The sequence below is a fragment of the Camellia sinensis genome, chromosome 8 (genome assembly GCF_055761805.1).
Source record: "Camellia sinensis isolate YWXY chromosome 8, ASM5576180v1, whole genome shotgun sequence".
NCBI lineage: Eukaryota > Viridiplantae > Streptophyta > Magnoliopsida > Ericales > Theaceae > Camellia > Camellia sinensis.
Genome location: NC_138968.1, coordinates 21,989,649 through 22,011,357, shown reverse-complemented (window position 1 = coordinate 22,011,357; position 21,709 = coordinate 21,989,649). Strand labels below are relative to the sequence as shown.

At 37.2% G+C, this 21,709-nt stretch overlaps 1 protein-coding gene across 2 annotated transcripts; it reads left to right on the top strand.

Moving 5' to 3' along the window:
• The first annotated feature begins 2,396 nt into the window (after positions 1-2,396).
• Positions 2,397-21,076, top strand: OVA6 (Class II aaRS and biotin synthetases superfamily protein). Of its 2 annotated transcripts, XM_028268867.2 has the most exons (11): positions 2,397-2,819; positions 2,930-2,986; positions 7,112-7,222; positions 7,385-7,471; positions 7,564-7,677; positions 7,774-7,980; positions 8,155-8,292; positions 17,614-17,775; positions 19,346-19,545; positions 20,346-20,429; positions 20,716-21,076. In XM_028268867.2, exons 1-11 carry the CDS (start codon positions 2,454-2,456, stop codon positions 20,858-20,860), a joined length of 1,671 nt encoding a protein of 556 aa, XP_028124668.2. In that variant the 5' UTR covers positions 2,397-2,453; the 3' UTR covers positions 20,861-21,076. The 2 variants fall into 2 exon arrangements, with proteins under 2 accessions (XP_028124668.2, XP_028124669.2); XM_028268868.2 differs by lacking the exon at positions 20,346-20,429 and having other exon boundaries at positions 2,403-2,819.
• Positions 21,077-21,709: the final 633 nt, after the last annotated feature.

Below are 21,709 nucleotides of genomic sequence, written 5' to 3'. Positions count from 1 at the left end.
GCTCGAATTTGGCTCGAAACCCAAAACAATGTCGTTTTGGGATTCATTTTTTTTCTTTTGTCCTTTTTCTTCCTTTTCTTGTTTTTGAACACGGACACAGAGGCGAGAGAGAGAGAAAGGAGAGGAGAAGAGGAAAAGAGAAGAAGGAGAAAAGATGGGGAGAAGGAGGAGGAAAAGAGAAGAGAGAGAACACGGACACAGAGGCGAGAGAGAAAGGAGAGGAGAAGAGAAGAGAAGAGAAGAGGAAAAGAGAAGAAGGAGAAAAGATGGGGAGAAAAGGAGGAGGAAGAGAAGAAGACGGTGATGGCGGAGGAGGAAGATCGACGATGATGGCGGTGATCGGAGTTGGAGTTGAATCGGATCTGATTCTTTTTTTGTTTTTTTTTTTTGTTTTTGGGCCGATGATGATGTGTTGATGATGATGATGTTGATGAAGATGATGATGATGTGTTGATGAAGATGTTGTTGAATCGGATCTGATCTGATTTTTTTTTTTTTTTCTAGTTGATTATGTGTTGATGAAGATGTTGTGATTTGACGATGGATCTGATCTGATCTGTTCTGATTTTTTTTTTCCTCCTCTTTCTTCTTCTTCTGCTTCTGCTTGTTCTTTATCTTCAAAACAGTGAGAAAGAAGAAAAAAAAAAAAAAAATCCAAAACGACACCGTTTTGGATTCGAGGCAAATTTGAGCTCGAACAATTCGGGCTACGTATCACAGTTGATATGGTTGCTTTATTCACATGACATTCTGATTTGATTCAACAACAGGCATTCTAACATTTCATATATCGTCAGAATCCGAACTGTTCAAAACCAAAATTGGTAACTGATTGAGTTCATATACATCTTCACTTTCCTGTTTAATGTATTGATGATGCTTTTATACATTGAAAGTCATTTTTTCATTGGTGTTTTGGTTTGAAATGATTGGCATAGTTTCAACTATAATATTATGTGCCGAAAATTTTGTATTATTTGTCAGTTTGTTTTGTTGAGCATCATCCCTAGTTGTTGACAGTATTTTATGTCAGAGTGACTGAGATTTCAGTTAGCAACAGAATGTCTCCTTAAATGGTGGAACCAAAGATAATTAGGTATGCAAATTTGTGGAGTTCAAACTTGAGCTTTGAGCTCTTGCGCTCATCTAAAATTTAGATAATTAAGTTTGAGATCGGGCTCATCTAGTGTTTGAAAAAATCAAACAACCGTCGAGTCAATTAAATTATATAAAATAAATCAATAAATTCTGAATTGAAATATTATTAAAAATAAAATGTAGCTTACATATTTTTCTGTTTATGAGCTTAGTGGAACCAATTTGGGTATACTTGGGCTCTGCTAAATTACTAAACAGAGTTTAAAAATTTAACTCTACCAGACTACCACGTTCATTTGATTTGTTTGATATAATTTGACCCTACCCCTCGAGTCAATTTGATTTGTTCAATACAATATTCTATTCCTTTTCAGAGGAAGATTGCGAAGATTACGAGACTTAAGTTGTGGATTGCGTGGGATGGGCGATCGATGCCTGATAAAATCAATTGTTTAGATTAATGATGAGGGGGTTATTTGGTGCAAGTTGTTTATAGATTTTTCTATTTTAAGAGTTTGCGTGATACTATTTGGTATAACTCATGCGTATAATTTATTAAATACAAATAACTTATTGGTTATCTAAAAATTAAAAGAAGAGTACTTTTAACTTTTATATATTTTTTAATTATTAGTTTTCGGCCTAATGAAGAAAGATTGAACTTGTATGGTTTCAGAAAATTGAATTTTTTTTGTTTTTAGTCAAAATTTTTAATATTTTAAGAATATTTTTAATGTTTAGAAGCATACACTTAAAAGTATTATAATATTTATGAAATTTTTTTTAATAAAAATTCATCAAACATAAAAAATAAAAATATATATATATAAAAATTTAGTACATTTTCATATTCATGTGTATTTATTGAATTTTTTTAAATATTTTACTTTTTAGATGCATCTAAAAAGTAAAATTAATGAATTTGTTTAAATATTTTATTTTTTTAGGTACATCTAAGTTTTGTACATTTAAAAAGTAAAAATTTAATTCAAATGTTAAAAAAAATTTACGTAAAAAAAATTAATTTTCGGAAAATCAATCAAAACCAAACACAAAGAGTGGGCCAACGAAAAAAAAAGGAAAATCAAGTGGGCCTTTATCATCCAACTGGGCCAACAAAAACAACTCCATCAGCCCATCTCATTACATTTACAATCACGTGCAAAACTGAAGCTTTCTTTAAATCCAGACCATTGATTTTGATCAGCCGTTTATTAATCGATCGATCAACCGGCAAGTAAAGTGAACGCCCATCGCAAACAATGCACATCTTAAAGTCTCACTCTCAGTCACCCCCCTCTCATCTAATCCTCATCTCTCTCTCTCTCTCTCTCTCTCTCTCTCTAGTAGTAGCAATGGGGGCTCTGAGACTACCTTCTCTCTCCTCCATATTCACCTCCTCCTCTTCCACCACCAGATGCCTCCGCTCGCCGTCGATTTTCCGGCGCCACCACCGCCTCCGCCTCAGCCTCCCTCCGCTGCCGCTCACAGCCGCCAATTTCTCCGCCCAGAGCACTGCCGAGAAAGAGGTTTCTCCGGTAACCAGCGAAGGCGCGAACCAGAAGTCCAGAGTTCAAGACCGAGCCATAACGCCTCGGTCTCAGGACTTCAATGCTTGGTACCTCGACATCATTGCCAATGCTGAGCTCGCCGATTACGGCCCTGTTCGTGGTACTATGGTCATTCGACCCTACGGTTACGCCATTTGGGAAGCGATTCAGGTGAATATTTTTGAATTTATTCAAGTGTGGAGTTCTTTTGATTTGGATGTGATTCAATGAAATCTTGGATTAAGAGTTGGTATTGTTGCTTTTGTTTGATTTTTTTGCAGGATTATTTGAATGTTAAGTTCAAGGAGACTGGTCACAGTAATATGTATTTTCCACAGGTATGGTTATTAATTCACTCTGCGTGTAAATGTTTCCTCTTCAAGGAAATTCTACTATACATACTCTTAAAAATGTGCATATTGTATATCCTTTTGTAACTATATCACAATAATTCTTAACAAGAACACAAAAATTCATAACTTTAGGGTCTGGTTGATTAGAAAGACATAAATGGTGGAAAGTGAAAGTAGTAGAAAGTGAATTGAAAGAATGGAAAGGAAAAAAATATTTTCTTTTGTGAATTTGATTAAAATGAAAATTTTGCTAGGAAAGGCTATAAGGAACTACTTTTATAAGCAAATTTAAACTTTGTATTTTCCTATATTTTTTGGCAAGAAACTAAAAGTTTAGGTGGCCTCTGGTAAAGTTTACATCTGGTAATTGATTTATGTTTATAAAAAATTGTAAACTAGTTTTTCTTTGTTTTTAGAAAAACAAAAACTACAAACATGTTTGATTTGAACAAAATGTTTGGAGAATTTTAAAAACAAAAATCCAAAACCATGTTTGTTAATTTTAAGGCATAAAATGTTTATTTTGTTTTATTATTATTATTATTATTTGATAAATAAATAAATAAACAAACATTATTAGAAAAGTGTCAAGATGATGCAAAGAATACAAAATTTCAAACTCCTAAGGGGAAAAAAAGTTAAAATATCAAATCCTCTACAAAATCTACAAAAGTCAAAACATCTGAATCAATCAAACCCGTAACCCAATTATATTACACCATAAATAACTGCCTGTCCAACCAAGGAATCGAATGCGACATTCCTTGAAATACATGCCTGTTACACTCTAACTACATAAGCCACATTAAACAGTGAGCGACAATCATCCATGTCTTCTTACGCCTCCTTCCAATCCGACCCCCAGCCCAACTTTACAAAATTGCCAACACAGAACTTGGATGCACCCGAACCAAACTAAAAGTCATAACAATAATCATCTAAAGCCGAGAAGTAATTGGACAATGAACAAGCAAATGTTCCACCAACTCGGCGTCCCCATAGCACAAACAACACCAATTTGCTAAGATATGCCTACACTGAATTAAATTGTCAATCGTCAAAATGCGTCCTAAAACTGCCGTCCACACAAAGAAAGCTGTCTTGGATGGCGTGTCCAACACCCAGACACACTTCCAACGGAACAAACCCGCATCATCATGAACAAGTGCTCCATAAAACGAAGACACAAAAAGGAGCCCCTTAGAGCCCGGGTAAGCCCAAACCATAGAATCCTCCCCTCTACTATACACACTTTTAAAAATTTGCATATTGTATATCCTTTTGTAACTGTATCACAATAATTCTTAACAAGAACATAAAAATTGATAACTTTAGGGTTTGGTTGATTAGAAAGACATAAATAGTGGATAGTGGAAAGTGAATTAAAAGGATGAAAAGGAAGAAAATATTTTCTTTTGTGAATTTGATTAAGATGAGAATTTTGCTAGGAAAGAGAGAGAAATTAGGAATTTTAACTAGTAGGCTATAAGGAACTACTTTTATAGACAAATTTAGACTTTGTATTTTCCTATATTTTTTGCAAGAAACAAAAAGTTTAGGTGGCATCTAGTAATTTTTACGTATACGTTTTTTTATTTATTTTTATAAAAAAATTGTAAATTAGTTTTTGTTTATTTTTAGAAAAACAAAAACTGCAAAATGTTTGGTTTGAACAAAATGTTTGGAAAAGTTTAAAAACAAAAACCCAAAAACATGTTTGTTAATTTTAATGCATGAAATGTTTATTTTGTTTGTTTTATTATTTATTATGACAATGAAAATCATGCAAATCATAAAATTATAATAAACATTTAAAATATAAATATATTAGTACAATACAAACCATAGATTAATCTAAAAGTTAGACATACATAATTGGATTCTATTTCCCATTACAATACATGTGAAACTTAATTGATCATAATTTTAATTAAAAAAAGTATGAAAGATTGTTTTTAAATCTATAAAAGTGACACTGAATCATTGCTAATTGAAGGGGTTATAATGGTCTTCCCATTTTCATCGTCGGTAAATTTTCTAATCTCAAAAGAAAATCTTTACAAAGCATTGATTAACAAAAAGGAAATGGCTCTCACAATCTACTAAGATAGATGGATGTAGAAAGCCCCAAATAGAATAAGGCCCCAAACGATACAACTGATCAAACCCCCAAAGTGAACATCTAATGCTATAGGAAAAATCTTAAACATGCAGTCTTAGATTTGTCCACATAGGAACAAAGATGATCGTCAGAGAAAATAACCGATGGTGGTTAGAAGCACTGCTGACGTGACATATAACTGGTGGAACCACTCTCCCCTCTAAGAGATCGGGACTGTGAGGACAAGAGCAAGTATTATTAACCCTAAGGGGTTGGTTTAGTGGGTGCAATTTGGAGTCTAGGGGTGTGTTTCCTCTGGATCTCAGGTTTAACTCCCATTAGGAGCAATTCGCTCCTTGGAGCCATGCTCGCGGGTTCTTCCTGAGATTTGTCCGATTCATGTGGAGGGGGTCTTTGTGTAGGTCTCGGGATTAGTCGAGGTGCACGTAAACTGGTTTAGACACCCGGCCATAAAAATTTTAAAAAAAGAAAAAAGAAGTAGTATTATTTAGTCTTGCCAGAGGGTTGTCGGAGTACCTCCAGAAATCGCCCAAGTCTGGAAATCGCACGACTTTGTTATGAGGGTTTTGAAAAGATATTACCGTTGACATAAGATTGATATGCCTACCAATTTTTGTTTGCCTTGTTTTGAACCAATGACCAACTAAAGCGTTCTCTTTCTTTCTTTTAGTTTCTGTGTTTTTCTGGTTTGCACATCTGTTTTTATAAAAAAAAAAAAAAAAAAAAAAACATAAACATCTTTTTTCTGTTTCTGTTTTTCAGCCTTATTTATAAATTGAGACTGCCCATTTATAAATCAAAAAAATTATCAAACAAATTTTTATGGTAGTTCTTAAAATTTTTGTAAATATAAATGAAAATCTGAAAACATAATGGTTACCAAACAGACCCTTGGTTGTACAAAAGAATTAACTTTGTAACATATACGACTTTCATGCTAAACTAATTCAAAAGGAGTTCTATTTTTTTCCATTTCCCTCACTTTCCACCATTTTTATCCTAACCAAACCTAGCCTTATTGATTACAAAAATTCGTAATTTTTAATATTCATAACATAATCATAATGATTCATAATTAAGATTTTTCTTATGATGTTTCATTTGTGTCCATTTGTAACTGCTCCACAAAATATACAAATTTGTTATGATAGAGAGGTGTGTATAGTAGTTTGGGGACCCTTTTTATTATTGTGGTTTATGTTGTATCACTTGTTGATTATTTCTGATTTGGAAAAAATGTATATATATATTTAAAGAAATCTAAAAGATATGAGTTGAATTGCTTGATGGTGAGATTAATTTGTTGATATTTACATTGCTCAAGTTAATACATTTTGCAAGCTACATGCTTTGAAAAATCTTACTGATAGTTAATACATTTTGCAAGCTATTCATATTCAAGGAAGTAAGTATACATTGAAGTTAAAATAAAAAATAAAATAAAATAAAATAAATCATTGAAGGTGTTGATATGTTTAGAAATTTTGCACTTAAAAAAAAGCTTCCCCCCACCCTACCAAAATTTTGCTGAATAGTTTAATGCGTGATAATAGTTTTATCACCAAAAATAGTTGTAAACTTCCATATCTATCAAATTTAATTTTTCAATTTATTTTAATTTTTTAATTAAAAAAAAAATTGTGCCGATTGTTAAAATTCTTCAATTTAGTTTCTTTGTCAATCTCGTCTCATTTGCTTGCATATAATATTATTGGCTGGTTGGTATATTGTCAAATTTATTGCTTATTATCCTAAGGCCAAGAAGCTAGCAATTTTTTACAGAAGTTTGAAAGTAGACTTGCTACCCTCGGTATTTGGCTCCAGGATCTCCTATAATGAAATTGCAACTCTGATAGTAATACTTGGAAAGTAGTCAATGTACCAGTGCAATTCATTGGTTTAGTTTAAGTAAATACCTTTTTCTTTTTTTCATGTTGTTTAAAGTTTTATTTTCAGTTGTTTAATGTGCATTCTAATCTTGGCTGCAGTTTATACCATACTCATTCATAGAGAAAGAAGCTAGCCATGTTGAGGGTTTCAGTCCAGAATTGGCTGTTGTGACTATTGGAGGAGGAAAGGAACTTGAAGAAAAACTTGTGGTACATTCATCACTCAACAACTTGTAACTGTTTACTTTTTCTATTTTTGTCTTCCATGATTTAAGCTAATAACTTGAATTGATTTACATGCTGGTTCAAGTTCATGAAAAACTTTGACCTGAGTTTTGGCTTTGATTGTTGCAATTCTTGAGGTTCTGGCAGGTTAGACCTACTAGTGAAACCATTGTGAATCACATGTTTACTCAGTGGATTCATAGTTACCGTGATCTTCCTCTTATGGTCAACCAGGTACAGTGGTTTGTTGGATCCCTTTTCTTGTTGCTAGTGCAGGCATATCAAGTACTGATTTTTTACCTGTGTGTACAACTGATCTATCTCAGTGGGCAAATGTCACAAGATGGGAGATGCGCACCAAACCCTTTGTGAGAACTCTTGAATTTCTTTGGCAGGAGGGCCACACTGCCCATGCCACTCTAGAAGAAGCAGAGAAGGAGGTTGGCATCCTATTTACCTAGATACTACTCCCAATAGTTCTGATGGAAAATCATTTTCCCATTTTCATTTAACAAATTGATGCTGCTGAACTGCAGGCATTACAGATGATTGATGTCTATACAAAATTTGCTTATGAGCAAACTGCAATACCTGTTATTGCAGGTCGAAAATCAAAAGTGGAGACTTTTGCTGGTGCTTCCAAGACTTATACAATTGAGGCTATGATGGGTGATCAGAAGGCTCTTCAGGCTGGGACCAGCCACAACCTTGGCCAGAACTTTTCTCGTGCTTTTGGAACGCAGGTCTGTGACATTTTGCGTTGGTTGTCTGCCTAGTTTCTTCCCAGGTCTCAGTTTTGACTCTTGATGCATAGTTCTGTGACTTTTGAATCATATCATTCCTCTATGATGGATTATCATTGATTATCCTTTTACTGACTTAAGTTCTGTGGTCTTTCAAAATATGTGTGTACCCAGTTCACTGATGAAACTGGACAAAGGCAACATGTATGGCAGACATCATGGGCTATCAGCACCCGTTTTATTGGTGGTATTATCATGACCCATGGAGATGATGCTGGTTTAATGCTTCCTCCAAAGATTGCACCAATACAGGTATTTGGATGCCTCATGTTGATTCCTAAAGTCAATTACTATTTGGGAACCTAACAGTCTCTTTTATGTCATCAAAATCATTTGATATGAATTTCCATTAAGGCTGTGTTAAGATTTGCTTATGTATTGTTACTATTAGATATGATACTTCTGTCATTCAATGCTGACACAGTCACTTTGTGCAAAAAAACCAGAGCTTGAGTTTTTACCTAGTCCACCCGCTCAGTGCCCCAGATTGACTGGAAGCCTTTCGTGTATTTAGTTGATAGAATAGAAGCATGTAATTAGTTTTATGAAGAAATTTCACTGCATGACAATTAAGCCGGAAAACTGTAGAATTAATTGGGTTCATATATACACGAGACTTGGGGGGTTAGATTGACTCAAGAAAATAATTTACTGTTTTTGTTAGACAATTGTTATTACAGTGTACCAAGTGTTCACCCCCTCATCTTTATGCAGTGGTCATTTAAATTGGAAGATATCAGTTTTTGGCCTCCCACGAACTAGAGAGAAGAATTCTGTACGTCAGGACACTGAGTACTTTCCTCTTATGAAACCACGATTCCATCTAGTTTAAATATTCCAATATGTAACTCATTGTTTATCACAATCAGAGTCTATCCTGGACTTCTCCAACCAAAGTTCTACACAGAAAATTAACATCATTTTCTAATTCTTCGTCCGTTGAGTTTTTCAAGCACAACAATTAAATAATAAGAGACTTTTAAAAAAAGAAGCGCGATACACAAGGGATTAGTTAAAGGCATTGTTATTAGTGCTGTTCCGTACCGGCTGGTACTGCCTAGGATATACCCTTTTGGCGAAGAAATGGTACAGATGATCTTCAGTTTCGTTCTGGTAAAAATGTCGGATCATCCCATCCTATCTCAGTGATTTTGGCTTTTTTCCAGTGATCCGACGTCTGTACTGTAGTTTGTCCAGTACAATAGAAGAAACTATACTATGAGCTTTGAAGCTATGATATGACAGCCACCTTCTCAGATCGGTGAAGTTCGCATTCGGTGGATTTTGTTGTGGTGGGTGGATCTTTTTTTTTTTTTTTGATAAATAATCAATTTTATTAGAAAAGCATTAAGATGATGCAAAGAATACAAACTGTCAACCCCCAAGAAAAAAAGCTATGCTATCAAATCCTTTACAAAATCGACATAAGCTAACACATCTCGATCAACCAAACTCGTAACCCATTTGTATAACACCATAAACATCCGCCTCTCCAACCAAGAAATTGAGTGAGACACCCCTTGGAAAACACGTCTGTTGCGCTCCAACCAGATAAGCCACATTAAACAGTGAGAGGCAATCATCCATGCCTTCCGACGTCTCCTCTGAACCCTACCACCTGCCCAACTTTGCAAAATTGCCAACATTGAACCTGGCTGTACCCAAACCACACCAAAAGTAACCGCAATAGGCATCCAAAGTCGATATGTAACAGGGCAATGCACGAGCATATGGTCCACCGATTCAGCATCATAACACCAATTCACCATAACATGCCCATGGCGCATCAGATTGTCGATCGTCAGAATATGTCCTAAGGTTGCCGTCCATACAGAGAAAGCTACCTTAGATGGCGTGCCCGACACCCAAACACATTTTCAAGGGAACGAAACCGCATCAATATGAGCAAGCGCAACATAGTATGAAGATACAGAAAAAAGCCCTTTAGAGCTGGAACAAACCCAAACTATAGAATCTTCCCCTGCATTCCCAACTTTCAGCCCATATAAAAAACCCAACATCCCCACTAACTGATCCACCTCCCAATCCTAAACCTCACGGCGCAACTGCACATTCCAAACCACCACCGGACCTTAACCCGTTCTAACCGCCCCCACCAAAACCTCACAATCTTCCACAATACCAAAAATCAGAGGAACAACTGTTCCAAAGCAATATTCCCACACCACCTATCACGTCAGAAACAAACTCTATCTCCCAACCCTACCTTGAGTTGACGACTCCACCAAAACTCCTTCCAACCCAACCAAACTCCTTTCCAGACACCATAACCGTGAGGCTGCCCCATCCTACTCGAACACCACCCCCCTCTGACCAGACCAAACTTGGCCGCAACCACCTTCCTTCATAAATGCTCCGTTTCCCTTACAAAACGTCACAGCCACTTACCCAGTAATGCCAAATTAAACATAACCAACCGCCTAACTCCCAAACCCCTTTACTCCTTAGGACGACACACGCGATCCCATGCCACCAAATGAGAATTAGAACCCTCCTCCTTTTTGCCCCATAGAAAATTCCGCTGCAACTTCTCTATCCGCTTCGCAATTGCCACAGGGATCACCTGAACTAACATAAAATACGTCGGAATACTCGACAAGACACTCTTGACCAACGTAATCTTCTCGCCTTTAGATAAATATTGCCGCTTCCACCCAACCAACCGCCGCTGCACATGCTCCACTACCTTGTCCCACACCCTGAGTGCCTTGAAAGAAGCTCCCAAAGGAAGACCAAGATATGACACTGGCAGAGAAGCCATTTTGCACCCCAAAATCGCTGCCAAAACCGGAAGTCGATCCACCTCACCTACGGGAATTAATTCAGACTTTGAAAGATTGACCTGAAGACCAAACACAGCCTCAAAACAAAGCAACACACACCAAAGATGTCCAATCTGACCAGCATCAGCATCACAGAATACAAGAGCATCATCAGCATAAAAAAGATGGGATATGACCAGAGAATTGCGACCAGAACCCACCTCAAAGCCCTGCAGTAGACCTCCATGAACTGCTCTAGACAACAAACGCCTCAAAGCTTCCATAACCATAAGAAACAACAATGGGGATAAGGGATCATCTTGCCGAAGGCCTCGATATGTGGGGAAAAAAACTTGCTAGAGAGCCGTTGACCAACATAGACATTCGCATAGTAGATATACAGGAATGAATCCAGCGCCTCCATCAAGCCCCAAAACCCATCCTCTCCATTATGTACAATAGAAACTCCCAACTAACATTGTCATATGCCTTTTCAATATCTAGTGTACACATAATCCCCGCCTTTCTCTACCTCAACCTCGAATCCACACATTCATTGGCCACCAAAACTGCATCCAGTATTTGCCAACCACCCACAAAGGCATTCAGTGAAGGAAAGTTGTATTAGCATTTAACAAAAAGAGGGCACATCGGCCATACAAAGAGCTTACGTTATCTCAAAAACAAAAGTACAAAATACAACGGAAAACGACATCAAAGTCAAGACTCTTCGGCGACGACGGACGGTTGTGTCTGAAGCTCGGATGATTGTTGAGAAGACACATCGGCTGCCTTTTCCGCCGCGAGCTCAGCATCAATCTCTTGAAGGGTTTCGTCCAGGCTCTTGTCGGCAAGAATCACATCTGCTGATGCCTTCTCAGCAATAGCATCTTTAGGAACCTCCTCACCCTTCTCATCCTGAGTCAAGTCTAGGACTTGCTCATTCTGAGGGGGGGACTTGGCCCCAGTTGCTTCCTTGGGTCTTCTCACCAGGGTCTCGTCTTCAGATTCAGATTCGTCATCGGATTGAGCTGATGGAGGAGCTGGAGGGAATGGAAGAGGAATGGCGTCGGCTTTCCGAAGTAGCGAGTCCTCGGGACCTCAAGCTTTTTCAGAAGAGACATCCAACCAAGGGTGAAACCCCTGTTGCATGCCTGCTTCACTTGTTTTTCATAGGCCTCCGTGACATCGGCCATGCCCTGGGCATACGCCTTCTCATCAGCGTCCTTGATTTCGGCTTCTTTCGTGGCCAAGGCCTCTTGAAGTTCCCTTCTCCACCACCATCGCTACTGTTGACGTCGTCGAGAGCGGCCGCCTTGCACTGCTGGACTTTAATCAATATTCAAGTTGCATCACAAGTTCTGATCTTGTTTATCAAGGAGGTTTTGCTTGAGAGACGAGAGAGATAGAGCAAGATTTGGTAATGGAGAAGTTGGTAGAGAGAGAAGTCAAATTTCTCTGTGTGGGGTTGAAGGACCTTAGACATTATAAAATAATATTGTAGATCTCTTCCATTACTAAAAATGGGAAAGGGACCTTAGACTAATTTTTCTTTTTTTTTAATAGTCACATTTTCCCTCTCTACACTCACCTTTCAACGTCCACTTAAAATGTTTAAAAAAATATTTTATAGTTTCAAATGTATTTCATCTTTAACCTCATACATTTTTAAATCCACTCCCTCTCTCTCTCTTCTATTTCATCCAATGTCAGATTAGGGTTTTGAATTGGGTGACTATAGTGATGGCATAGGGTTTTGATGAGAGTGCGTCGATGGGTGGGGCTTAGAGAAAATTTTGTTTTTTGAATTTTAAGGTTTAGTTCTTAATGATAATATTTGATGTAATTGAAATTTTAATGTTAAAAATGGCAGTATGTTCATTATACTTGTGCTTTATAATATAGGATTTATGTCTCTGTTTATTTGCATGAAGAAACAAAAAAATTTTGAATTTGTAAAAACATATCATTTTCAGTCTTATTGAGGGCTCTAATGGTGGGCCCTACCATATGATGTAATGTTTTAACCTGTGTTTTTGTTTTTATTTTTATTTTTTTGTTTTTTTTGTAGTTTTGATTAAAGCTCTACTATTAGAGCTCTATATCACTGTTGTTTTAAAATATTACTTGTTATTAAACATTTCTCAAATTATTCACTAAGAACATGAAATTGGCACCAACCAAATCGACTAGTGACAATAGGTTCACTTTAACTAGGGTAAAGACTTGCCACCATAGTCTCACCGTCCTTTTTAATTCATTAACTAAAAAAAGCTTCACATTCATTTTTCATTAAATGATCCATCTCTCATTCTGCAATGCCTTAGAGTAACGGTGTAAGAAAAAAGGTACAGATTGTCTCTAGTTTAGATTTGGGATAGTTCGGTTCAGTTCAGCTCATTGGATTCACTTTTGGACTTCTTTTCGATAATCAGAATCGTTTACATTTTAAAATTTATTGAATACATTATTTCTGTAAAAAATCATTTCGATCGGATAACGGATACTATGTATTTGGATCTGTTAGGCTTATTTATTTTGATGATTTATTTAATTATATTTTAATTTATTTGAAAGAGAAAAATAGAATCCAAAATTTATTTTGATGATTTATTTAATTATATTTTAATTTATTTGAAAAAGAAAAATAGAATCAAAATTTATTTTGATGATTTATTTGAAAGAGAAAAATAGAATCAAAATTTATTTTGTCCCATTATTTCTCACCTAAACCTTTATTCTAAATGCTGTTAGAATGTATTTAATATTTGATTAAATGAGGAGTTCAAATAGCCCAAAACAGAGGTTCAAACAGCCTAGCACAGCAGCAGTTCAAAAGGTTCAAGTGAAAGATATTCAAATTAGTAATGATGGAGTTGAAGATATTCAAATTAGTAATGATAGAATACAACGGCTATAAACAGCTATAAATTCAAATGAATACAACGGATATAAACGGCTATAAATTCAAATGAATACAATGGCTATAAACGGCTATAAGTTTCATTATATATACCAAAACCTCTAATGTAAACAAGTGACAAAAAATCAGAAAATATTCTTTGATCTATAATCACTCACATCTATTCTCTGAAAAATTCTCTGAGAAGTGTTTTTCAATTTTTATTTACATTCTCTCTCAGAAATTATACACTGAGCCTTATAGCATTAAGCTCATCTTTCATGTGTGAGATTTATAGAAAAATCAAAACTTCATTTTATGTATCTATCTTTGAGAGATATTTATTGTAAACTTTCTTTGAAAGTAAAAATACTATTTCATCTTGTAAAAGTGTTGCAAATATTGTGTTCTTGAAATCTTGAAAGTGATTGTGAATCACCTAAGATTTGCAAAGGTTTGGGCTTATGAAGTCAGTGTAAAATCCATGGAGGATTGCTCCCCCCCTAACACCCCTCGCAACCAATTTGCCAAAGCCTTGTATACACACTACCCAAAAGACTAATAGGGCGAAAGTCCCAAATATCCTCTACTCGACCTTTCTTGGGAATCAACACAATAAAAGTAGCATTCAAGCTCTTCTCAAACTAGCCCGTCCAGTGAAATTGCTCAAACATAACCATTACATCCTCCTTTATCACTCCCCAACAATGCTGGAGAAAAGCTATAGAAAAATCGTCAGGCCCAGGCGCCTTATCCCCAAGCATACTCCAAAACGCCTCAAACACCTTTACATCCGTAAACGCCCTCTCCAACAAAGGACAATCCGTGTTTGAAATAATATCAAACGGAACCCCATCCAAAGTCGGTCTCCAAACTCCCTCATCAAGCCGAAATAAAAACTTATAAAAACCCACTATAGCCCCCTTGATCTCCTCCGTGGATGATAACACCACCCCATTCACCCGTAGTTTCCCTATCTGATTCACTCGCCGATGCGCATTTGCCATACGGTGAATGAAACTCATGTTCCGATCCCCATCCTTTAACTATAAACATCTGGATTTTGACGATAACTAATCTCCTTCATACGAGCCACGCGACCAAATTCTGTGCGAACCGCATCCCGTCGAGCCAGATCCTTCTCAGACAAGGGACCCCTGCCCTCTTTCTCATCCAACCCCTACAATATTGTCAAAATATTCACCTTCTGAGTCTGCAGCCTCCCAAACACCTCCCTATTTCACTGTCTCAGATCCAACTTGAGAAACTTCAATTTCTGAGCTAAACGACAACTCAAATTCCCAAGCACTGCATAACTGCCCCACCATCCCCTCACAGTCTCCCCAAAGCCTTCAAACAAAAGCCACATATTCTCAAATCAAAATGGCAATGGTCCCCTACTGGTCCCCCTACTATCCAATAAAACTGGCCAATGATCCTAAACAGGACAATGCAACCCGAGCTGAGTCACCTGGGAAAAATGCCCCTCTCAATCTCCAGTTACCAAAAACCTATCAAGACGGGACATCGCCCTGCCCCCCAACCAAGTATCACCACCCCCCTGAAGCGGCAAGTCCAACAAATCCATTGCATCAATAAATGGCAAAAAAGCTCGCATAGATCCAGATACTAAGCTTGCCCCATACTTCTCCTCCGTGCATCGCACCGCATTAAAGTCCACACCCACACACCAAGGAACCCCCCACCGAAAAGCAATAGACTGAAGCTCCTCCCAAAACGTAGCCCGGTCTAACCGTCTAACGGGACCATAAACCGGGTGAAAGCCCACCGATAATCATCCGCAACACAGCAAAACAAACAAGAAAGCGAAAAAGTCCCCACCTCCACATCCTCCTTCTCCACCACCCGCCGATCCCAACAGAGAAGGACACCCCCAGCCACCCCTAAAGCTAGTAAAAAAGTCCAATCCACAAAGCCCCCCCCTCCCCCAAAGCTCCCTGACGGTCTCTCCTCCAAAGCACTCCATCTTTGTTTCTTGAAGACACACTACATCTGCCCTAGCACTTCTCAACAGAGAATGAACTAAAACCGTTTTCCCTCTATCATTCAACCCACTCACATTCCATGACAAAATTTTTAACTGCATGGCAACAATAACAGAGTTCCATGGCCCTTTCTACCACCTCTCCCCTCCCCTTCCCTCCCCGCCTAGACTTGATCATAATTTATAGAACATTCTAACTTACGCAACTCCCTGGAATGCTTTTGTTTTTGACCTTCAGTGTGCACCTCCTTTCCCAAAGGAACACCCCCTTCCCAGGATTCCTCTATGGCAGAAAACAAGTTGAAAGCCTCATCTTCATGGCCTTCAAAGGAGACACTGAAAAACTGACTAACCTCGATAATATGGGAAAGCACCCAGGCCGAAACCTCCTCTGGCTACGGAGGATCAAGTCCTTGAAAGTCCACCTTTGTCTCAGGCTCTGCATCAACATCCACCTCATTCCCCACATCTGGCATCACAAACTCAACCTCTGGCCGAACCACCAAGGCCAACTCTTCTACCGTATTTGCCCAATGAGTGTCGTCATCACCCATCATAGCCGTACGCCCATCCCAGTGAGTCGACAAATCCACAACCCCCGCACTCTTAATCTGTCTATCGCCCAACTCTTCCTCCAGCGTCGGCGATCCCAATTGCGGCGACAAATCAACGTCCACAACAGTATTAGACTGTCGGAAGTCAGGTGACAGCGTCCCTACAAGCCCTAAATAAGGCTCTCACAACTCCGACGAAGACCCTTGCACGCGATCGACCAACTGGCGATTTTCAGTTCCGTCACACTCCGTCGTGGCGAGAAGATGCACTTTTGGGTTAGTCTGCTCCGGCAGTGTTGGGTTTGATTGGCCCGACCCATGAGAACTTTGCCTAAACGCGTAGCTCTGCTAGCCCACAGAAAAGGGCCCATGGCCCAACTCCTCCAGACCCACTTTCGTGGCCAAAACCTGTTTGCCCACACCATGGCCCACCCCGCTTTGGGCCTTAAAAAGACCCAGTGAGCCCACACCCTGATTCCCAATAGTGGGCCTAACAAAGGTGGACCGGCCCAACTGGCATTGACCCTTAGTTAGCCTCCCAAATCTCCGTAGATAATCATCCGACCCAACTGGTATATCAAGGAAGTTGGTTTGAAGATGCCCATGGAGTCCACATCATTGAAGTCTACCAGTTCTGAGTCTTCCCAATGGCAGCCTCCATCTGAAGCCGCCTTCTAGTGCTGTTCAAGGTCACTGAACGTCCCTTCCTGATGATGATGTGAGGCTTATAGTTTTCGTCTACCATTAGGTGTCTATATAATCTACACTCTTCAAAGCCAAACCGCCTAACCTAATCTTGTATTCATTTATATCTCTCTCTCTATTTATCTAAATTTAAGTGTGCTCACAATCCAATATTGTTACAAAACAAAGAAAAATTTTAAAAATCAAATCCACATTGTTTACATTTAAGTAAATATAAATATTTTTATAAATATAAATCCATAATGGTGCTCCGAAATGCATAGGTACTGGTACATACCATATCAATGGCAAAACCCGATTAGTATGGTATCCACAACATTGGTTAAAGGAGGAATGGGAGGAGAAATGAGTCATCACAATTATGTTTTCTTTGACAGGAACAAAGACTTTGTTATTATGCATCTTTGTATACATCTAAATCTAAATTCACATGTACATGTATGTACATAATAGATGCAAGCACACATAATTATGTATTTGCCATGTGCTGTCCTATTTTTAAAAATTTACGGTGTCCTTATGTTTGTGTATATGCAGCATATTTCAATTATACTTTAGTTTTAATTCTTGTTCTTCTTGTTTGTTGTTGATTCTGTCCCTTGAATGTGCATTACATGCGTCCAGGTAGTAATTGTACCAATTTGGAAGAAGGATGATGAAAGAACAGGAGTTCTTAATGCTGCATTATCTGTGAACGAGATTCTGAAGACTGCAGGGATCAAAGTAAAAATTGATGACACAGATCAGAGAACCCCAGGATGGAAATTCAATTTCTGGGAGATGAAGGTTTGTTCTTGCTTTTGAAGGATAGTTGTATATTGTTAATTAAAAACATGAAAAAGAAAAAGAGGGATTTGGTCAAAGTCCCCTCATAATAGAACTTTAATGCATTAAGGACGAGCACAAAAAGTTTTCCTTATTACCAAATTATACTTAGTGACTAATTTAATATTTTAAACTTTAAAATAATATAACTTTTGATTTAGATGTCGGTTTTTAATAAAATTAGTATTTTTAGAATCCTCTCATCAAGATCTATCAAATGAGATCTATGTTGACTATAAAATTCTTAAAAAGAAAAAAAAAATACCGTCAAAATTGACGTAAACAGTAACATATTATTCTGTTTGACAATAACATATTACTCTGATTCACAGTAATATGTTATTCTGGTTTACAATAACATTTTACTGTTACAAAAAAATAGAGTACATACTAGATGAACCAACTAAAAATACACATGCACAACATTTTTAAACTTATATAAAATAAAATAAAAGTGTTGTTCGTCAAAAGAGTTCTGTGAGACATATATATATATATATATGTGCATGGGCAATATTGTCCAAGAAAAAAAAAAAGAAATTTTACTGTGTCTTTGCTCAATTATGCGCATCTTCCTTAGGGGATTTATAAAGCAAAATAAATTGGGTTGTGCTTTTCACCAAATAAGGGTCCAATGGAGGGGTTTTGACTAAATTTTCCAAAGAAAAACAAGCACAGATACACATGCACTCTGATCCAAATGGGATGCACTAATCATCATGTTGCCATACTCTTTTTTCTAGTAGAATGCAATTGTTGGCCTCATTTGTGGCCTTTTCTATTTTCACTCATCAAATTCCTCATGTATAAGCTATGTTACACAACTCGTCAAAATAAATCAAATACCCATGTTGGACACCCGACACTCGGACAAGGGTATGGGATGTGTCAGATACTTTTCAATGGATACTTCTTATATAATTGTATATAACACTATTATTATATGTACATATTGTTGTATAATTGTTATAAATGTCTTTTTAACACTACAAGTTACATGTAACACCATTTTATCTCACATACTTGATTAAAAATATAAAAATATGATTTTTTTTTTTTGCCGAGTCCGTATACCCTTAAATTTATGGTTTGATACATAGCCGCACCTGACATCCGTACCGAGTCCATGTAAAATAGTGTGTAAGCCATCTCACATCTTTGTGTGAATTTGATGGGATTCTAGATTTTCTTATCAAACTATTGCCACAAACCAAACCCCCACGTTTGATCTCCAAAAATGCAAGAGAGCCAAAAGTTAGCGTTTCAAGACACATCCATAAGTCTGTCTCACTTACAGTTTGGCATAGGCATTGAAACCCTTTTGCAAGGGGAGTTGTTCTTGCTCCATCATTACCAATTTTTGTGCGTTTTGTCTTTTGCCCAATGAGTTGGTCTGCCTTAATGTCTAATAAGAAGCCCTGTGCACATTTGAGATTTCAAAAAGCAAACCTAATACTAACAACAAAATAAGTAAAAACAAAATAAAGTATTATATGATGTTGTCTTATAATATCTTATATTCCTTTTTTAGGGAGTCCCTCTCAGGATTGAAATTGGTCCCCGTGATGTTTTAAGTGAGAGTGTGGTCATATCTAGGAGAGATGTTCCTGGAAAACAAGGAAAAGTTTTTGGGATATCCATGGAAGCTTCAATTCTGGTAGCTTATGTGAAAGATAAGTTGGATGAGATCCATTCTTCGCTTCTGGGGAAGGCAATTTCATTTCGGGATAGGTGCATTCTTCATCCCTATGATGTTTTACATTGTAAATTTATTATTTATGTGCTGTACAGCAATATAAAGGCATGAGATTTGTTCTTTATGGCGGTTCAATATGTAAATAGCAAAATGATCATTAGCTTTCTGCATGTAGAGGATTATGTCACTGCCATTACAAAACACGCAAGCACACAGATTTATTTGAAAATACACAGTATCTATGGTTCAATATGTTTTGGACGTCGTCTGAACATGCAAAAACTGTGGAAAATGCTTAAAATGAGATTTTGCTGCAATCTTTAGGTTGTGTTTGGATCATGGATTTGAGTAGGGAGAGGAAAAGGTGCGAAAATGTAAATGAAATATAAGTTAAATTTTTTCTCCATATCTCTTGCCTTTTCCTTTCTGTTTTCAAATACGTACCCAAATCCATGATCCAAACAAAACCTTAGGAACCAAGTGTTATGTTAGAATCTTTCTGCTTACTTGTAAACTTGAAGTTATTGCTAGCTTTAGATCTAGTTAGATTGGATCATATACTTGCTTGATTACATAATGGATCTATGTAGTCAGCACATATGGAGTTTTGAAGTCAAAATTGTGTTTCCTTAAGCGTGGTACATTGACTGCTTGCCTCTCTTCTCTGTATTGGACAGTTTGTATTCTTGCTTCCCATGTTTCAGTCCTTTGAATTTGTTCACCAAATCCTTGCCTTTCTGCTGTGTTTGACAGTTCGTTTTCCTTGCTTTGTATCTGTTGGTTTTTGGTATATTGGTCGGATAATACCCTTAACACATTTATAATTCCTCTGCAGTAACATTGTGGATGTGAACTCATATAATGAGTTGAAAGATGCAATTAGCCAGGGGAAATGGGCAAGGGGTCCCTGGTCTGCTAGGTAATTGTTTGTTTATATGCCTCTTATTTTTTTGACCATGTATATATGGGGTTTATAGGGTTGGTGTGCTTAGTGTTTAATCTTTTACACAGACAACATGTAAAAATCTGTCAGATCCTTATGAACATGAAATACCAATATGGTGGCAGAGCAGAATGACAAAAATGAATTCAATGTGACCCCACATGAGCACAAAGCTTAGTTTGGTTTGGTTTTTAGGGTTAATGTTTATGTTTATCATAATGCAATTGTGTATTTCTAAGATCACGAACATTTGGTGGCACAGTGACAAAGATGAGTTGAGGGTGAAAGAAGAAACAGGGGCAACGATCCGGTGTTTCCCTTTTGAACAGCCCGAAGGCAGAAGTAAGACATGCTTGATGACGGGCAATCCAGCAGAGGAAGTTGCAATTTTTGCCAAGTCATACTGAATCTCCAGGCATGCACTAATATCCATTTTCCGGCAACTATGTTCTCTAATCAATTGTTGGTGTTCTTCCTCATAATATGTAGTATAGATTGCACTAGGCTGTGTATTTTATGAATTGTTTTGAAGTTTCAAAGCTGATAGTTCATTATAAGTTGTGATTTCTATAAAAAATGTACATTTATGAAGACAATTTTGGGAAAATGGAGTTTTTCAGGAAGAGTGAGGCATTGGTATAAGGTGTTGCGGAATGATTTTTGAAGTAAATTTAAGATCCTGAGAGCAGGAGGGTTGTCCTGGTGGTCGGGGCGTTATTGAAAGAAATGATCGTCTGTGTGCTCTCTTTTGAGCTGGTTTCAATATATACCTACATGGATGTTGAACTATTTTCAAATATTCATAGTTATTTGGGGATCTTCAAAACTTCTCCTCTTGTTTCTTTACTTGTCCTTATGAAGCCTTATCCCACGTAGGAAAAAGAGGAGAAAAACAACACAATAAGAAATGAAGTCATGAAATCTTAATTTAAAGACAACCAAGGACCATGCTAGTGTGCATCACACAATGGTGCGAAGCATCATTTGCACACATGCGGGCAGCTAGGTGTACTGTGGCATATGATTAAGACCGTCCATGTTTATGAAACATGATTGGTGAAGATAAGACAGTTTACCATTATTACGATCACGTAGTGGAACTCACATCGGTTCAGTACATGTAATAAATGACTTGATTGGATGATCAGAATTTAAATTGCCATGATGACTGTTAATTACAGTCGCATACTAGATTTTTTTTAATTTATATATTCAAGTTGCATACTAGATTTGAGCAGTCCAAAGATGTAGAAATA